The sequence below is a fragment of the Hyperolius riggenbachi genome, chromosome 1, assembly GCF_040937935.1.
Source record: "Hyperolius riggenbachi isolate aHypRig1 chromosome 1, aHypRig1.pri, whole genome shotgun sequence".
In the NCBI taxonomy this organism is placed as follows: domain Eukaryota; kingdom Metazoa; phylum Chordata; class Amphibia; order Anura; family Hyperoliidae; genus Hyperolius; species Hyperolius riggenbachi.
Window position 1 is genome coordinate 418,053,445 of NC_090646.1, and position 20,791 is coordinate 418,074,235.

The 20,791-nt window shown below is 43.0% G+C and overlaps 1 protein-coding gene across 2 annotated transcripts in view; it reads left to right on the forward strand.

The window, feature by feature from the left end:
* Positions 1-20,791, forward strand: part of LOC137518525 (annexin A1-like) — an 80,086-nt gene that overhangs the window by 37,945 nt on the left and 21,350 nt on the right. For both annotated transcript variants that reach the window (XM_068236505.1, XM_068236513.1), the window contains exons 4-8: positions 1,348-1,442; positions 6,359-6,472; positions 7,195-7,285; positions 15,701-15,780; positions 20,597-20,653. In XM_068236505.1, coding sequence (XP_068092606.1) covers positions 1,348-1,442; positions 6,359-6,472; positions 7,195-7,285; positions 15,701-15,780; positions 20,597-20,653 — 437 coding nt within the window. The remainder of the gene's footprint in view (positions 1-1,347; positions 1,443-6,358; positions 6,473-7,194; positions 7,286-15,700; positions 15,781-20,596; positions 20,654-20,791) is intronic.

The following is a 20,791-nucleotide window of genomic DNA, read 5'->3' on the forward strand; positions in this document are numbered from 1 at the left end:
ACACTATTAAAATTATGTCCCTATCACAATGTATGGCGACAATATTTTATTTGGAAATAAAGGTGCATTTTTTTCATTTTGCATCTATCACTATTAACAAGTTTAAAATAAAAAAAATATAGAAATATTTCATCTTTACATTGATATTTAAAAAGTTTAGACCCTTAGGTAAATATTTACATGTTTTTTTTTTTTATTGTAATGGTTTTTTTTATTTATAGTAAACATTTTATTTGGGTAGTTTTGGGAGGGTGGGGGGTAAACAATAGATTTATAATGTAAATGTGTGTTGATTTTAATTTAGCTTCATTTTCAGGTGTAGTATTACTTTTTGGCCACAAGATGGCGGCCATGAGTTTGTTTACATGACGTCACTCTAAGCGTAACACACGCTTAGAGTGGCGCATCAGGAAGGGAACGGCCAGAAAAGGCGCAGCTTCCGAGAGAAGCTGTCGCTTTTTCAGCGGGGGAGAGGAATCAGTGATCGGGCTTCATAGCCCGATATATTGATTCCCTGACTACCGAATCCGCGGCCGGGAGTGCGCGTGCACGCGCGCGATCGGCCGCGGGGCGCGCGGTAGCGTACATGGTTTCTGGATGTAGTTTCTACGTCCAGAAACCAAAATAGGTTAATGCTTATCACACGAGGGTCTTAGGTTTAGGCACCACTAGGGGGGGTCTTAGGTTTAGGCACCACCAGGGGGGTCTTAGGTTTAGGCACCACCAGGGGGGTCTTAGATTTAGGCACCACCAGGGGGGGTCTTAGGTTTAGGCACCACCAGGGGGGTCTTAGGTTTAGGCACCACCAGGGGGGACTTAGGTTTAGGCACCACTTGGGGGGTCTAGGGGTTAGGGGTAGGTACAGGGAGGGTTCTGTGTGAGAGTAGGGTTAGGTATAGTTTTAGTAAAATTCTTATTAATCTTTTATAAAACGTTATTATACATTTCACTTTTTAAACGGAAGATTAACGTTTTTACAATTGCCGATTTCATACACATTATTTAATGATTTATAACTTTATAAAACATTATTTTTAAACGAAATAATATATTTTTTTTAACGTTATTCATGCTTATCGTTTAAAACCCTGCGCCCTTTTTTCCCGACGCCCTTTTTTAACGTACGCAACATAAAGGGTGAGTGCCCATTTCTTAGGGTTAGATGGTGGCCTCATCTCACTGGAGTGAAGTGTTGCAGAGTCTGTATCTGCCTGGATTTCTTTTCTGCTGGAGGACATTTTTTCACAGTTTGTGATATTTCATTAGGATTCATTTGTGTGCACTTTTCTAAACTATAAGTATTTACCTAATCTTCATTATAATTTCTGAATGTGTATTTGTCCTTAGAGCCTGATGAAGGGACTATAATTGATATTCTAACAAATATGACCAATGAACAACGCCGGGAGGTTAAAGCTGTTTATGAAAAGAAAACCGGAAAGGTAATGTATGTGAATGCAGATATATCTTAAATATATGAAAACATGCTACCAAATCTGTTGTCATCTCCTCATTCTTATATACTGTATATGCATTTCATTTCAAGCACAAACTTATGTCACAGAAGTAAGTTATTAGATGTTATTTATTTAACCTGTTTCAGATTATTCTACCGGTATAAAATTGATATTTACCAGAAAATAAATGCAATGGGCAACATGTCAGCATAAAATAAATGCAATGCGGGCAACATGTCAGTACAAAATAAACGCAATGCGGGCAAACATGTCAGTACAAAATAAATGCAATGCGGGCAAACATGTCAGCACAAAATAAACGCAATGCGGGCAACATGTCAGTACAAAATAAACGCAATGCGGGCAAACATGTCAGTACAAAATAAACGCAATGCGGGCAACATGTCAGTACAAAATAAACGCAATGCGGGGAAACATGTCAGTACAAAATAAATGCAATGCAGGCAAACATGTCAGTACAAAATAAACGCAATGCGGGCAAACATGTCAGTACAAAATAAACGCAATGCGGGCAACATGTCAGTACAAAATAAACGCAATGCGGGCAAACATGTCAGTACAAAATAAATGCAATGTGGGCAACATGTCAGTACAAAATAAACGCAATGCGGGCAAACATGTCAGTACAAAATAAATGCAATGCGGGAAACATGTCAGTACAAAATAAACGCAATGCGGGCAAACATGTCAGTACAAAATAAATGCAATGCGGGCAACATGTCAGTACAAAATAAACGCAATGCGGGCAACATGTCAGTACAAAATAAACGCAATGCGGGCAAACATGTCAGTACAAAATAAACGCAATGCGGGCAACATGTCAGTACAAAATAAACGCAATGCGGGCAAACATGTCAGTACAAAATAAACGCAATGCGGGCAAACATGTCAGTACAAAATAAATGCAATGCGGGCAGCATGTCAGTACAAAATAAACGCAATGCGGGCAAACATGTCAGTACAAAATAAACGCAATGCGGGCAACATGTCAGTACAAAATAAACGCAATGCGGCCAAACATTTCACCAGAAAATTAATGCAATGCGGGCAAACATTTCACCTGAAAATAAACGCAATGCGGGCAAACATTTCACCAGAAAATTAACGCAATGCGGGCAAACATTTCACCAGAAAATAAACGCAATGCAAGCAAACATTTCACCAGAAAATTAACGCAATGCGGGCAAACATTTCCCCAGAAAAGAAACGCAATGCGGCAAACATTTCCCCAGAAAAGAAACGCAATGCGGGCAAACATTTCCCCAGAAAAGAAACACAATGAGGGCAAACATTTCACTAGAAAGTAAACACAATGCGGGCAAACATTTCACTAGAAAAGAAACGCAATGCGGGCAAACATTTCCCCAGAAAAGAAACGCAATGCAGGCAAACATTTCACTAGAAAGTAAACGCAATGCGGGCAAACATTTTCCCAGAAAAGAAACGCAATGCGGGCAAACATTTCCCCAGAAAAGAAACGCAATGCGGGCAAACATTTCCCCAGAAAAGAAACACAATGAGGGCAAACATTTCACTAGAAAGTAAACGCAATGCGGGCAAACATTTCACCAGAAAAGAAACGCAATGCGGGCAAACATTTCCCCAGAAAAGAAACGCAATGCGGGCAAACATTTCACTAGAAAGTAAACGCAATGCGGGCAAACATTTCCCCAGAAAAGAAACGCAATGCGGGCAAACATTTCACCAGAAAAGAAACGCAATGCGGGCAAACATTTCACCAGAAAGAAACGCAATGCGGGCAAACATTTCACCAGAAAAGAAACGCAATGCGGGCAAACATTTCACCAGAAAAGAAACGCAATGCGGGCAAACATTTCACCAGAAAGAAACGCAATGCGGGCAAACATTTCACCAGAAAAGAAACGTAATGGGAGCAAATTTCACCTGGAAAAGAAAGCATTTACTCACCTGGCAGAAGTCTCCGGCCTCTGGCGCGCTGCTCCTGGGACCACCTTCCTCCTGCTCGTCTCCCGCGCTGACAGGGCTACGGCAAGATGGCGCCCGAAGCCCTGTACTGGAGACACAAATAGTCTCCAGTACAGGGCTTCGGCAGCCATCTTGCCGTAGCCCTGCTTGCCTGCCGGTGTCGGAACAGACACCGGAAGAAGGAGGCTGGAGCGGGGCTGCGGGCAATGAACTGGCATGGCGTCTATAGACGCCGCTGCCAGTTCATGAGGATAGAGTGACCAGAGTCCAGAGGCCGGGACGTCCCGCTGCTGAAAGCGGGACGTTTCCCGGGACCTCATGCAGCCTGGGACAGCGGACCCCGAATCTGGGACGCGCCCCGGGCAATCCGGGACGTCTGGTCACTCTACTTAAAGGGAGACTTAAAGAGGAACTCCAGTGAAAATAATGTAATAAAAAAGTGCTTCATTGTTACAATAATTATGTATAAATGATTTAGTGTTTGCCCATTGTAAAATCTTTCCTCTTCCTGATTTACATTCTGACATTTATCACATGGTGACATTTTTACTGCTGGCAGGTGATGTCACTGGAAATAGCTGCTACTTGCTTTTTTGGCAGTTGGAAACCGCTGTAAACAGCTATTTCACACAATGCAACGAGGTTCACAGACAGGAAACTGCAAGGATCATGGTCCTCACAGTTTCCTGTGGGAGGGGTTTCACCACAATATCAGCCATATGCTGATGCTCCGTTTGTGAAAAGGAATAGATTTCTTATGTAAAAGGGGGCATCGGCTACTGATTGGGATGAAGTTGAATTCTTGGTCATGGTTTCTCTTTAAAGGACAACTATCCAAGTTAAAGTGCATCCGAGATAAACTTTTACTTATTGCATAATTGTGTTCCTCTTATATAGTTTATATGGCATTCCTCAAGCCAAATCCTTTTTTTGTTTTGTTTTAATACTCTAATTCCCTAAATGAGACTCGCTCACAGCTTTTTCACAGTGCCCTGTCACTGTAGCAAGGGCTTATGGGAGCTCAGTCTGGGCAGGAGGAGGAAGAGGTTGCTAGCCAGAGATTTCAGAGGCAGAGGGGAGGAGGTAGGAGGAGAGGTGACTGAATTTACACACAGGCAAGCTGATAGCATCTCCAGCCCTCAGCCTGTGGCAATGTGACAAACAGAACATGGCTGCCCTCATTGTATCACAGGAATAAATAATCATAAACTGTTGAAGCTGTTTGAAGCCAGATTTGCTATGTAAACTATCTAAATTTTAGATAAGATATATAGACAAGTTACTTGTTATAGTTAGTTTTTCATCTTGGATCCATTTTAACTAAAATCCTGAAGGCCACATACTGTATATTTCCAGTAATTACAAGCAAATAGCAAAACAAAGGCTTTTTTTCATCTTTTCATATATTATGAGACGATAATATGACATTTACAGGGAACAGTGTTCACTGTGGGCATCACCTTGGTGGACTGTGTCCAGCACATTAGGTATACAGAAACAATCTTCGTTGGCTCTAATTCTGTGGCTGGAATCTGTTCAGAATTATATAAACCAGAAATATAGCTTCAAATGTGTCTGATCCTCTTTCTCTCTCTCAAGGTGGGTTTGAAGAATATTATCTGCATACAGAGGCTGGATCTGCCTATACAGCCCAGCCTCTGTTGCTATCCCAAACCCCCCTAAGGTCCCCCTGCACTCTGCAATCCCTCATAAATCACAGCCACGCTGCTGACAAACAACTTGTCAGAGCTGGCTGTGTTTATCTCTATAGTGTCAGTCTGCTGCTCTCCCCGCCTCCTGCAGAACTCCAGTCCCCGCCTGCATCCTTTCCCTCCCTGCTGATTGGAGGGAAGGGACAGGGGCAGGGACCGGAGCTATGCAGGAGGCGGGGGAGCAGCTGAGACCGACACTACAGATGTAAACACAGCCTCACAGCATGGCTGTGATTTATGAGGGATTGCAGAGTGCAGGGGGACCTTAGTGGGGTTTGGGATAGCAACAGACGCTGGGCTGTATAGGCAGATCCAGCCTCTGTATGCAGATAACATTCTTTAAACACACCTCGGGTTCTCTTTAATTCCCTATAAACTAAACAAGCCACGCCCACATGTTTTCAGAAAGCCAAGGTACTTTCAGACAGTAGCAAGGGCTCATGGGAGCTCAGTCTGGGCAGGAGGAGGGGGAGGTATTACTAGCCAGAGATTTCTGAGGCACAGGGGAGGAGGGAGGAGGAGGGGGGATTAGGGTTTTTTGCTCAAGGTGCAGATAAGCCTGACTCTGTGTAATGTTTACAAACAACATGGCTGATGTCATTATATCACAGGAAGAACTAATCATATTCTATTAAAGCTGTTTGCAGCTAGATTTGCTGTGTAAACTATCTAAACTTTAGATAAGATATATAGACAAGTTACTTGTTATAGTTAGTTTTTCATCACGTATCCGCTTTAAGATTTCCTTTAAACTGCTACCCCACTAATAGCCCTTTTCTAATTTTACCTCTATATCTAACCATTTCCCTCTCAATAGCCAAAGAAAATGCTCATCTTTTACCTAAGCCTAGCCTTTTAACAACCCCTGACACCAACTTAGGAAGTTTTTTTGTGAATTCAAACTCAACCTGAAGATACCGTAATATCTAACTGTAATCAATAACTTTGTATGAACACTAACCAAAAGCCTAATGCTAACTTCCCTGATCCTAAGCTACCATAGCCTTGCTAACCCATCCCCAACTGATGCATACTTGTTGAGGTGGGATGTTTTGAGAATTATTTTGGGCACTCCTCGTACACAGGTCATCAGGTGCAGTAACAATTTGTTTCATATAGTAATATCTTTTGGCATATTCTGCTTTTAAAAAATAAGATGTAAGCATGTGCTTGTGGCATAGAAGATAGATTTAAATTTGATAAGGCATTATTTTCTTGCAGCATTTGGAAGAAGGTCTGAAGAAAGCCCTTAGTGGTAAACTTGAAACATTGATGCTGGATTTGCTACTAACACCTGCTCAATTTGATGCTCATAAACTTAAAGCAGCAATGAAGGTATTTAGTTTATTTTCACAGTCAACTTTCTTAGAATTTTATATATTTGTAATGGAATAGCTTAAGTTTATTCAGGAATCGTCGTAGTCAGCCAACTTCGCTACGCTGGAACTACGCGTAGTTTTACGCAATTACGCTTCGCCAAACTACGGCTTCAAAATCAAATCTTCGCTTCATATTGATTTCGTAGACTACGTGTTAAAATACGCAATTACGCGTAGTGTGAAGCGTAGTGTATGCAGATGCTTATGCCCGTATGCAGAAAATTGTACGCATTAATTCCTCTATTAAATGCTTATACCGGGAACTCTTCTATGCATACATCCCCCTTTCCAATGCGTAAATTTGTAAACATACAAATTAGTCGCGAGTAACGCATTCGTAGTTCACTACGCAATGCACATGTTAACTACGCATAGTGGGCGTAAGCTACGCGTATCGGTACTTCGCTACACGTAAATTCGTAAGCGTAGTTTTGAAGCTTCACCTATGAACTACGATGCGTAGATGCGAACTACGATGCATAAATTCGCACTTGCATAGTTTCTGCTCATCCCTGAGTTTATTAGGCAATTTGAGCTTCTTGACTAATGGACTGCTCCCTTTAACACAGCCTGCCACTACTACCAATAATGATATTGATGATAATAAATAATATTTAATATAAGCCGTATATATCCAAATTTCACTACTATACATGAAAAATTCACTTTTTTTTATAGGGTCTTGGAACAGATGAGGACACACTTATTGAAATTTTGTTAACAAGAAGTAATAAGCAAATTCAAAATATCAAGGATGTATACAAACAAGGTAATAAGTAGGGATTATTATATTTTTTTTATTATTATTGAACTTATTTTATAAAGTGCTAACTTATTACGCAGCAGGGAGACATTACAACATTAAACAATGTTGCATATGGACATTATGGTTTGGTGCATAAAATAGTGATATAACAATTTAGGGATGAATATAGTAGACAAGACACCGGGTCCATATGGTGGTGGAGAGAACACATGGAGTGTAGGGCCCTGACAAATAGGCTTACAAAGTAAGAGGTGGGAGAGAAGCACAAATGGGGGTGGGGTTATGTTCAAGGGAGGGGGTTGGAGCTATGAAGATGGTGGGTAAGCAATGGTGAACAGATGGGTTTTTAAAGCCTAATGGGGATGGAGTTCCATAGAATAGGCGCTGCTCTAGAGAATTCCTGAAGCCTTGTGAGTGAGCAAGTGATGCAAAGGATGGACACCTGTAGTGTGTTGGAGGAGCAGAGAAAGCAGGTAGGGAGCATCTCTGGACAAGATCCAAGAGGTATGAAGTGGAGGTATGGTGGATGGGTTTATACGCCAGACAGAGCAGTTTAATTTTAATGCTGAGGGGGGCATGGAGGCAGTGAAGGGACTTGCGTGGAGGGGTAGCTCAAGAGGGGGAGGAGTGAATTAGCTTGGCAGCTGCATTTATTGTGCTGTTGGGGGTTAGTTACATAGTTATTTGAATTGAAAAAAGACATAAGTCCATTGAGTTCAACCAGAAAACAAAGTACAACACCAGCCTGCTCCCTCACATATCCCTGTTGATCCAGAGGAAGGTAAAAAACCTTTACAACCCTTAGGTAGGGGCAAATTTTGCTGATATTGCATAGATGGAGGTAGCAGGATCCGGAAACGTTCTGGATGGGGGAGTGAAGAAAACTGCTGAGTAAAGGGTGACATCCAGGCAGCGGGTTTAAAGAAAAGGGCAGATGGCCATGTTGTTGATAGCAATAGAGGTGTCGGGGAGAGGGCTTGATGGACAGGTGGGAAAATCATAAGTTTAATCTTTTCCAGGTTGAGTTTTAAAAATCTGTCAGACATCCAGGAAGAGATGGTAGACAGAAAAATTTAGATTTTATCCAAAGTGCAGAGAAGAGGTCCAGGAGGAGACAGATGGAATAATGTTGGAAGATGTCTAATTTGGCCAGGGTGAGGTTGTTGGTTACCTTAGAGAGCTGCTGTGTTGTGGGCAGGGCGAAATTCTGATTGAAGGGAGTTGAATAAGCCATGTGGAAGACCTGAAGCTTTGCTTTGTAGTTTAGGAAGTCAGCATTAAGGTGTGACTTCCTCCACTTACGTTCTGAAGTGCTAACAGCTCTTTGAGAGGATTGCTAGGGCTAAGGAGTTCAGTGGCAGTTAAGAAAGAAAAAAAAAGGTGGCAACTTAGAGCTGATGATGAGAGGGAAAGGTTGTAATTGGCAGCGGCTTGTTGGGACAGGACAGGTTCTGGAGGGAGGAAGAGAAGGAATCAAGTGCACTGGAGAGGACATTGAGGTTGAGGAGATCTCTTTGCTGATGGCCAGAGGTAGGAGGAGGGTCAAAACGCCAGGATATGGAGAGCGAAAAATGTTATAAGAGGACGGTCAGAGAGGAGGAAGGGTTTGGCATCCAGATCAATAAGTGAGGTGGACTTGGAGAAGATGAGGTTGAGAGTGGGACCAGCAAGGTGAGTTGGGCCATTGGAATGTTGAGAGAGGCCAATGGAGCTGGTGATGAAGAGCAGCTGCGTGAAAGCAGAGCTATTGGGTCCATCCAAGGGAATATTAAAGTCTCAGAGGTAAATGGTGGGGAGGTTGAAGGATAGGATGTGTGGGAGCCAGAAAGCAAAGTTGTCAAGAAAGAGAGAAGTGGGGCAGGTGGACTGTAGATGACCACAACTACTGGGGAAGTGGATGGAAGAGGTGGATAGCGTAGGCCTTAAAGGATGTGAAATGAAGATGAGGGACAGGCAAAGGACACAGAAGGTGCAGTTGGGGAAGCAGAGGAGGCCTACTTCAATCCCTCGCCTGATGTCAGGCTTGGGACTGTGAGTTAGATGAAACCCCCCATGAGTGACTACAGCAGCAGCAGCAGCAAGTGAGTCAGAGGGGAAGAGCTAGGTCTAAATGAGGGCTAATAGTGTGAGGGATTTGAATAGAAAGAGGTTGGGAATGACTGGGATTTTGTTGTGGACTGATCTAGCATTCCAGAGGCCGCAGGAGAGAGGGATGGATTGTCAGTTGGTGAGGTGGATGGGTATGAGGTTGGGGAGAGGCTGAAGTTGTGTAGAGGAGGGTAGAGGGGATGGAGGACTGGGGTGGTGGAGTGTTGGGGATTTGGTGTGTCTGGCCAAGGGTCCTGGTCAACTGTTAAGCGATACATTTCCAGGTGATATGATGATCAGCAAAACTGTCAATTTGTCTAAGTTTTCTAAAAAGGCAATATCTCCAAAATGAAAAGAGATAGAAATAGAACAGTGTTCTGCAACACACGGGCACAAGCACAAGCTGTTTTAGGGGGGGCTTTTATCTTAAAAATGAAAGAAACACAAATCTCAATTTTTGCAGCACAAATAGGCACAAACGTAGCACTTAAACACAATATCCGCGCAAAAGTTAATCAAAGAGTCCAAAAAGCAGGCCAAGTTAAAAAGTCCTCAGAAAGACTCCATTCAGATCCAGTATAAAAACTTCAGCGCTAAATGGTACACCATAAATTAATTCCATCACCAACACCCATCACAGTGCAGGCTTACCGGCTTCCAAAAAAGACCCAGATTATAAGGTCTGAATGCTTGTGGGTACACCACAACGATCCCGGCTTTTCACTACCATCTCAGGTCTCCATGTGCCAGCCAATATCTTTCCAATAATATAGTTGTTCCCAGCATGTATATAATGAATAAATAAACAGATCTAAGTGTATCCGTTTAAAAACCACTATTTATTATTCATAAAAAAGATCCAAAACAGTACTCTCTTCCGGGCCCTTGCAACAGGGACCCGCAGAAGAGAATCGTGTATAATATAGTGTGTCCAATGGGGTGCCGTTCATCCACCATCTGCCCGCCTGACCAGGTTTCGCAAACGCTTCATCGGGGGCTTGTAGAAAATGAATGGATGGAAAATAGGCACTTAAATAGAACAGCAGGCGTGACCCGACCAGGATTCAATGCGCAACGTCCCTTCTACCGCCAAATTCCGCCAATTGTAATGCACGGAAGGTAAAGTATACTCCATCCAGAAAAATCAATTTTGCGACATCACTTCCGTCGCGCCACACCCTAACTTCCGTCGAGTGGAACGCAAGGAAGGTAAAGTATCCCCTATAAATAGGAACGTAAGGGAGGTATGTATTCAATCCGCCTCCTCAAATTACAAATTTCTATTTGGGAAATCAATCCCGGATTTTGTGAATGATTGGCAAACCCCATTAGGAATACAATAATGATTATTTTTAAATATAAGCAGCAAATAAGAGATGAATACATACCTCCCTTATGTTCCTATTTATAGCAGATACTTTACTTCCGTGCTCTCCAACTGCCGGAACTCAGCGGCGGAAGTGACGTTGCGCATTGAATCCTGGTCGGGTCGCGCCTGCTGTTCTATTTAAAGAGACACTGAAGCGAGAATAAATTTCGCTTCTTGTCTCATAGTCAGCAGGGGCATATGTGCCCCTGCTAAAACGCCGCTATCTCGCGGCTAAACGAGGGGCCCTGACCCCCCAACACCCCCCCCCCCCCCCCTGCAAAATCTACGACCAACCTGGTCGTATATTTTGCTGCTCTTGAGGCAGGGCTAACGGCTGCAGCCCTGCCTCTCAGCACCGTTTATCAGCGGCGCATCGCCGCCTCTCCCCCGCCCCTCTCAGCGAAGGAAGACTGAGAGGGGTGGGAGAGAGGCGGAGATACGCGCTGACAGACGCGCGTGAGGCAGGGCTGCGGCGGTTAGCCCTACCTTAATCCGGAAGAGGGGATGCGCTGCTCGGAGGGGATTTCGGGGGGTTAGGGACCCCCGTTTAGCCGCGGGATAGCGGCGTTTTAGCAGGGGCACACATGCCCCTGCTGACTATGAGGTCTGAAGCGAGATTTATTCTCGCTTCAGACTCTCTTTAAGTGCCAATTTCCCATCCATTCATTTTCTACAAGCCCCTGATGATGTGTTTGTGAAACCTGGTCGGGCGAGCGGATGGTGGATGAACGGCACCCCATTGGGCGCACTATATTATACGCGATTCTCTACTGCGGATCCCTGTTGCAAGGGCCCGGAAGTGAGTACTGTTTTGGATCTTTTTTATGAATAATAAATAGTGGTTTTTAAACGGATACACTTAGATCTGTTTATTTATTCATTATATACATGCTGGGAACAACTATATTATTGGAAAGAGATTGGCTGGCACATGGAGACCTGAGATGTTAGTGGAAAGCCGGGATCGTTGTGGTGTACCCACAAGCATTCAGACCTTATAATCTGGGTCTTTTTTGGAAGCCGGTAAGCCAGCACTGTGATGGGTGTTGGTGATGGAATGAATTTATGGAGTACCATTTAGCGCTGAAGTTTTTATACTGGACCACAAACACAGCACTCACCAAACACAATTGGCTTTTTATTTGTGCTGATTGTAGGGGTCAAGCTTCACGAAGCTTTAACACTGTACATGCCTTAGAAATCCTTAAAAAACTCTCTAACAATAAGCCCAGTTCCATGCACTCCCACCGCTAAGCTCAGCTGTCTAATAACAGCTGAGCTAAATTTGTCCTGCAAAGCCAATTTCAAGTCAAAAGCAAGCATCTCTGCTCTGAAGCCATAACATCACACAAGTTTCTAAGGAAAAAGTTAAATCCTTGAAAAAATGTGAATGTAAAAAAAATTACAGAAAATGTATTGCAACATGCTAAGCAAGAATAGCTTAGAAAAAATCAGATCACTATTCGATTAATTGCTAACAAGGGGCAAATTCTAATGATAGGCAGAGAAAATATGACAGGCAATTAGCAGACACATGCAGATCTTACTAATGACATGAAAACTCCAGTGACATGAAGGTATTATCAATAACATTCAAATTTTAATTATATGCAGATATTACCAATGTGCATATAACAGTAACATGAACATTTTGCTAATTAATTGCAATGCTGCGCATATATCACCAATGACGTGCAAAATCCGCCCAAATTGTCTTTAGTATACAATAGTGACATACACACAACTATGATTATGGAAGGGATTCGATTAAGAGCAACAATAATTCTGTTGTTTTGCTTTATAATGGACTAACAATTTATTCAATTTATTTATTAATTTCAATTTATTTATTAATGACCTAGTAGATGCAGTAGTAAGCAATGTTGCTATTTTTGCAGGTGATACAAAATTGTGCAGAATCATCAACTCTCAGGAAGATAGTGACATATTGCAACAGGATCTGGATAGGATGGCTATATGGGCACATAAATGGCAGATGAAATTCAATGTTGAAAAATGTAAAGTCATGCATTTTGGTCGTACCCAGGGCCGGCCCGCCCATGAGGCGGGGTGAGGCGGGTTTCTCATGCGGCAGGAAGTGGAGGGGCGGCACCAGATGAAGTGGCTGTGATAGCGGGGGGAGCGAGCCAGAGCCGCGGTGAGGGCAGCCCGACCTCTCCCTCCCTCTCCCCGGGCCGCCCTCCATGCTCCCCCCCCTCGTACTGCAGGCTGCAGAGTTAGCGCGCAGGGAAGCGCTGCTGTACACAGCTGTTACTCACCTCCCTGGATCCGATCGCCGCTCCCGCCCTGCTGGTCTCCTCTCTGCCTAGCCGCTGATACACACGCGGCTGCTTCCTGTGTAAACAGGACGCAGCTTGTGTAATGTATCAGCGGCTACATTGCAGAAAGGAGACCAGCAGGGCGGGAGCGGCGATCGAATCCAGGGAGGTGACGGTGAGTAACAGCTGTGTACAGCAGCGCTTCCCTGCGCGCTAACTCTGCTGCCTGCAGTCCGAGGGGGGAGCATGGAGAGCGGCCCGGGGAGAGGGAGGAAGAGGTCGGGCTGCCCTCCCCACGACTCCGGCTCCCCCCTCCGCCATTATGAGGGGGCACCTACCTACTTAACCTATACTGGGCAAGCTACCTATCTATCCTATACTGGGGGGCACCTACCTAATCTAACCTGTTTTGGGGGCAGCTACCTATCTATCCTATACTGGGGGGCACCTACCTAATCTAACCTATACTGGGGGGCAGCTACCTATCTAACCTATGCTGGGGGAATACCTGTCTAACCTATGCTGGGGGCAGCTACCTATCTAACCTATACTGGGGGCACCTACCTAATCCAACCTGTACTGGGGGCACCTACCTAATCTAACCTATACTGAAGGGCAGCGACCTAATCTAACCTATACTGGGGGGAAGCTACCTATCTAACCTATACTGGGGGCACTTATCTAACCTGTATTGGGGCACCTACCTACCTAGCTAGCCTATACAGGTGGCAACTATACTGGCTACCTATACTGGGGGCACCTACCTAACTAACCTATACTGGGGGTACCTACCTATCTAACCTATGCTGGGGGCAACTATACTGGCTACCTATATTGGAGGCACCTACCTAGCTAACCTGTACTGGGGGCACCTACTTATCTAACTTATACCGGGGGGGGGGGTGCCTGCCTATCTAACATACTGGGGGCAACTATACTGGCTACCTATACTGGAGGCAACTACCTGGCTAACCTATACTGGGGGCAACTTTACTGGCTCACCCATGCCTGGCCACCTATACTCGGGGGGGACCTATAGCTGGCTACCTATACCGGGGGGGGGGGGGGCGCAATTTTTACACCCTCGCCCTGGGTGCATTTTAGCCTAGAAACTGCACTGTTGCCGCCGGCCTCCGAGTCCGACGACTCCGAGCTCTGCGGCCTCTCCTGTCTCCTCCAAGGCTGTACGCTGGTGACGCTGCCTAGTGCCTAAGCCTGCTGATTTGATGGCGGCGGCTGCCGCCCGCTCTGCTGCCCTGGCTGCGGCTGATTGTCACGGTCAGTCACTGAGCAGCGAGCGCCGCCGACGTGACCGTGACAATGATGATGATGAGGCTGGCTGGCTGCCGCCGGCCGCCGCTCACTGGCCCAGCGCGAGATCCTTCAGATCCGAGATGGAGCATACCCGCCGCAGACCGCAGCCGTCTGTCCCCTGCCAGTGCAGGATGCATGCTGGATGCGGATGCCCGCCCTTCGCCGCCGCCAGACCTGGAGGGAGACCCAATCCCCGGTGAGTCAGTCACTCACTTTGCTGCGTCACTCAGGCTTTCCTTCACGGACACGGTCGGTTGTGTGGGGGATGTAATGTTATGTAGAAATATTGGGGGGGGGGGGGGGCGCCTTTACGATCTTTGCCTCAGGCAGCAGAAAGTCCAGGACCGGCCTTGGTCGTACCAATGGTCTAGCACCATACAAAATAAATGGGATACAGTTGGGGACATCAATCTTGGAGAAGGACTTAGGAGTACTCATCGACAACAAGTTAAATAATCGTACTCAATGCCAAACCGCTGCAGCTAAAGCTAACAAAATTTTGGGATGCATTAAAAGGGAAATAAAAACTTGAGATGCTAGCATAATATTGCCCGTTTAACTCTATAGTAAGGCCACATCTGGAATATGGAATTCAGTTCTGGGCACCACATTACAGGAAAGATATTGCAGTTTTAGTGCAGGTGCAGAGACAAGCAACAAAATTGATACGTGGGATGGAAGGTCTCACTTACCAAGAAAGGTTAGATAAACTGGGTTTATTTAGTCTAGAGAAAATACGCCGTAGAGGGGATCTTATTAACATGTATAAATACATCAGAGGATAATACAAAAGCTTGGTGAATGAGCTTTTTGTCCCTAGGCCATCTCAAAGGACTAGAGGACATGATCTGCGCATGGAGGAAAAATGTTTTAGCCATTTATTTAGGAAAGGGTTCTTTATAGTAAGAGTGATTAAGAGGTGGAATACATTGCCACAGTAAGTAGCTATGGCAAATTCTATACTGGCATTTAAAGGGGGCTTAGATGCTTTCCTTGCGTTGAAAGACATCCATGGCTACAATTACTAGGTAATGCCCAATGATGTTGATCCAGGGATTTTATCCTTTTGAGGCTAATTGGACCATGCCTTGTAAGGGTTTTCCGCCTTCCTTTGGATCAACAGTGATATGTGAGGGAGCAGGCTGGTGTTTTACTTTGTTCTCTGGTTGAACTCGATGGACGTATGTCTTTTTTTAACCCAATAACTATGCAACTACGGTATGTAACATTTGGTGCTGCCACACAACAAACTATCAAATGCCATCATTAAGTTACTGTTAGTACTATACTTTATCATGCCTAAATGTTCTATGGTATTTATTATAATACTTCATTTGATGCATTCTGTTTCTGTATTTATGTCCTCAGAATTCAAAACTGATCTTGAAAAGGATATTATAGATGACACATCTGGAGATTTTCAGAAGACTTTGCTGGCCCTGTTAAAGGTACACTTACCTTGAGGAATACCTCACACATAACTAAAGATATAAAAGCGATTTAGAAATATAGTCAATTTTATAAATCTTTAGCACTAACCTGAAATGGGTCTAATACATTGCACCATGATAAGTGCCTCAACAGAAGAAAACCATAAACCATATACAACAGAAAAGAGCTTCTGTATGGAGGAAAATATATGCACGATAACCAGTTGACACTGAACAATAAGTTTATTAGGAACATCTACAAAAAAATATTTTAAAAACAATGGCGTGGCACAAGGGGGTCAGGCAATGAATATAGCAATTCATGTACAATGTCAATGACTAATGAAAGTAGTGGTCAATGATAGCCATACAATCAGTAATAAGCACAACAGCACATCAGGAAACCAAAAGGAAAATCAATCAAATGATATATATAAACAGTGAAACAATTCCTATCATACACTGTCAAAGGGCTGGTAGTGATAACAAAACAAGGCTGTAGGCCAGGAACACTGCCATAAAATTATCAAGTTCAGACCTCCATTGATATACAATCCCAATCAGCAGTGTACCGCAAAAGCACCCAGCAAGACAGATAGAAAGGAAAAAGGAATGAAAACGTAACTGAAAGAAAGTATAGTTACCTGGTGGCTGGTGATGACAAGTGTGCGAGGTGACCCCCTGCGTGCTCTCCCTCCACGAGTATCGCAGATTACCGCTTTGTCAATAGGGGACCGGAGACTGGAGTTGTGTCCCATAAATAGTAAAGTAACGCCGTGCGCCGGGAAAATAAGGGGCTTGTATGAATAGGTTACGTCATGCGTGGCCCGCATGAACGCGATCACGTGGATCGCTCGTCCAGAGCGATCAGCCACATCACGTGGGGCGAGTGAACCAATAGGAAAGGCGCAGGAATAAAGCAGAACCTGGTTGCTGGACGCAGTTAAAAAAACAAAAAGTTCATAGAAAAAAATAGTAAAATAGTAATGTGGAACAATGCTTGGGAATATGTGCTTGTAGATATAATATAAGAATAAACTTTTGGAACAGTTTTTAATCAAAATATCACATGTTAAGCTGGAATTTTCAAATACCTTATAAGTTAAGACGCTAGTGACATCTAGTGGTAGGAGTCTAAATGAAGCAGACAATTGCAGGACAGGTGCTAGATATAAAACAAGAGAAATCTAGAAGGAAAAATATCGAATTTTAAGTTGGGAAAAAGATGAAAGAGATGGAAAAAGAGAACCCCTGACTCTAAAAATTGATAAATAATTAATTAATAAATACATAATAGTGAATGCACAATCCATATATTGGTGACAAATATGAAATATGTACAAAATTAAAATGAATGTAAAAAATGCATAATATTGACAAAAATAATTTTTTAAGATTAAATGTGGCCAAATGACTTATTTGTGTATATTGATTGCTTCAATGCACTCCAGATAGGGAATTTGAAAAAAAGTACATAATCTCCTGCTTCTAATAATCATGGACCTTCATAAGAAATAATGAATCACCTGGACTATGACCAGAAAACCTATATCTCAAAAAACACAAGAGGAAAAGGTTTATTTAGTAAATCATGTATAAAACATAATTTAGAAATAGAATTAGGAACAACTTATTCCATGAAAGTTGGGAACAAAGCTTCCCTTCTTTACACATAGAACACCATAAATAATTTTTAGGAGCACCAAGACAAAACAAGAAGAAAACAGGGAGCAAGCAGACACCAGCAAACGCCAACCACCTATTTGGGGAGGAAGCACCCAAAAGAGAATTCTTCATTCATCCCCTGTGGACTGCTGGTTCTCATATCGTGAATCCACCTAAGTTCACTTTTGAGGAGTTTGGTGACTATATCCCCTCCTCAGATGCCCTGTTTGATTTGTTGTATACCTGCAAACCGCCATCCTCTGAGTGAAGCATTGTGACTGTGTAGAGCATGTGCTGCTACTGGAGTCAATCTTTTTCCATTTTCATAGTCTCTTTTTGCCAACTTGATTGTCGACACATGTTTTTGTAGTCTTGGTTTCAATTGGTTCTTAGTTTGACCAATATACTGTCTCTGACAAGGACACTGTAAAAGATAAATTACAGCAGTGGATTTACAATTAATGAAGTTAAACCTTTTTTGAGTAGAGGTGCTGATTATCTCTTTGGTGGGTATCATATATTGACATATGGAACAGCTACCACACGGAAAGCTGCCCTTTGTGCTCAATGTTCTTCGTGGTCTCTGGAAGTGACTTCTCGAAAGTAAATTTCTCAGAGAGGGTGCCCTTTTGGCTGTTATGCTAGGTTTTTCTGTCAAATATGGGGACAAATCTTGGTCGCTTCTGAGTATTCCCCAGTGTTTCTGGACGATCTCATAAAGACCCTGCCAATTCATATTATACGGGGTATAATATGTATGTAGTCCTGCTTCACTTTTTTCTTAGGGACAAGTAATTGCATGCGAGGTGTAGCCCTAGCTCTCCTCATGGCCACCTCTATGCATTTGGGGGTGTATCCTCTCTGTTGCAGTCTATTACTAAGTAACATAGCTTCCTGCGCAAAGCTGTCATCGGTTGAACAATTTCTCCTAAAATCTAATAAACTGTCCAAACGGTATATTCTTTTTTGTTCTAGTGGTATGATGTGATCCATACTGCAATACACTGTTGACAGCTGTAGGTTTTCTATAATTCATTGTGGACAATTCGCCCAATGCATTTTTGGAGATTTTCAAATCAAGAAAGTCAATCTTTGTCTGAAATCGTGTATGTCAGAAATATGTTAAGAGAATTGCGATTGAGTTGATCTAAAAAGTTTTTGCAAAGATCTTCAGTACCCTGCCAGATTATTAGTAGGTCATCTATAAATCAAAACCAGCCCACAATATGTGGGTGGTACTGTTTAAACTGGGGAGACCACACTACCTCACGCTCCCACCAACCCAGGAAGAGATTAGCCACTGACGGGGCACAACGTGCCCCCATCGCGACTCCCCTCACCTTCAGATAAAAACGTGAGTCAAATACAAGGTAATTCCTCATGAGTACAAACCTCAGTAATTTCAAAATGAACTCACGTCTATTGGATTTCAGATTGCCCATCTCTAGAAAATAACCCGCTGCTTTTATGCCTTCTTCATGATTAATATTCGTATATATAGACTCTCCACGTCACATGTCACAAGAAGCATATCCTCTGTGAGAGACAAACCATTAACATGATTCAATAAATCACCAGTGTCTTTAATATAAGAATCAAGAGTTTCCACTAATGGTTGTAAAAATGAATCTATGAACTTCCCACATTTCTCTGTTAAGCTCCCAATGCCAGATATGATAGGCCTCCCAGGGGGCCTATCAGCGTGTTTATGTATTTTAGGGAGCATATAGAAGGTGGCAACCATGGGTTTTTCTGACCATAGGAATTTCTTCTCTTTCTCATTGATAGCTTCAGTTTCTTTAGCATCATCCAGCAGGATTATGAGTTCCTGCTGAAATCTGCTGGTGGGTGGGATCCTGGGGTAATATACGATAAAAATCCTTCCTATTGAGCTGTTTATGTGCCTCTTCAAGATACATATCGGTAGGCCAAACCACCACATTCCCACCTTTATCTGCTTCATGAATAATTACATCAGATCTAGATCTTAGTTCTCTTAGGGCTTTTCTCTCATGGGGTTTTAGGTTGGAATTCATGTTCATGTTTATCCCTCATATTCTGTAACTCTTTACAAATTAAATTGAAAAAAATCCTAATCTCTGGAATGTGGGTAAGTATTTGGATGCCGGTTTGAAAACGGAAATCTCACCTCCGGTCAGGCCATCTTCACTCTCCTATAGTAAACTCATCAAATCTTCAAAAGTTTGTTGATCTTATACTTCCAGGCCTATTTCTGCCAACTCCTGTGGTTGCACGCGTCTGGGGCCATACATTTTTTTGAGCATAAGTCTCCTGCAAAAGAAGTAAACATCTTCAATTGTTTCAAATATATCCATTTGATGTGTTGGTGAGAAAGACTGACCTCTACTCAACACATCAATTTCACTGCTGGTTAGTGCAATGGGAGATAAATTAATTACTTTAAGTACCTCTTCATCCTCATCTTGTGGGTTCTGGTTCCTTCCACCTTTCTTGTTAAGTACTTGTAAAGATTTGAGTTCTGCTAGTCTCCGATCAATGGACTGGCTCACACTGTCCATCTCTGACTCGGTTATGTCACTTGAGTCTAATGTATACCCAACTACATTACTGATTGATTCCCCCATCCTATGATCTTGAGGTCTCTTGGGGTGTCGCTTCCTGGGAAATTGTCTCCTCACTCCCTGTCCCTTGACATTGCCCCTGTGTTTCCATGTATATGCACGTTGTAGACCATAATCCATACGATCTCTTTCTAATTTCTTCTTATTATTGCCTGTGATTTCCTGCTCAATATTTACAAGATCTTTCTTGAGTTCTCCCAAGAAGGTCTCTGTAGTGTTTTGTGGTTGTAATAAACTCAACTTAGCTTTGATGGCATCTATTTTGATCTTCAAATCATTGAGTAGCTCACGGTCATAGTCCAATAGCATATTAACAATAATGCTGGAACATTTACCTAGTCCCTGTTCTCATTTCTTCCTCTTCCTCATCAATCAACTGCCATGCCGGGAAAAATTGCACCCTGAGACCTCTAGGGTAGATTCCCTCTGAATCATAATTTTCTAGGATTTTTATATTCCACCATATCTTAATATAGGCAGTATGAGTCTCTCTCAATTCTCTGCATAGCTTCTTAACTTCACATTTTCTAAATCTTATGACACATTTTTTTTAAACCTGATTGCAGGGAACGCGCAATGAAGAGATATATGCAAGTGACGATCAAGCTGACAAAGATGCAAAGGTATAATCTTTATTCAAAGAATAAATACTAAAATGTTACTTGCTTACTGATTGTCAATCGTAGTTAGATATAAGCAATACTTTACACAAAAAATTGGTTTTACAGTGAAAGTGACTAATAATAAGTGAAAGAAACACC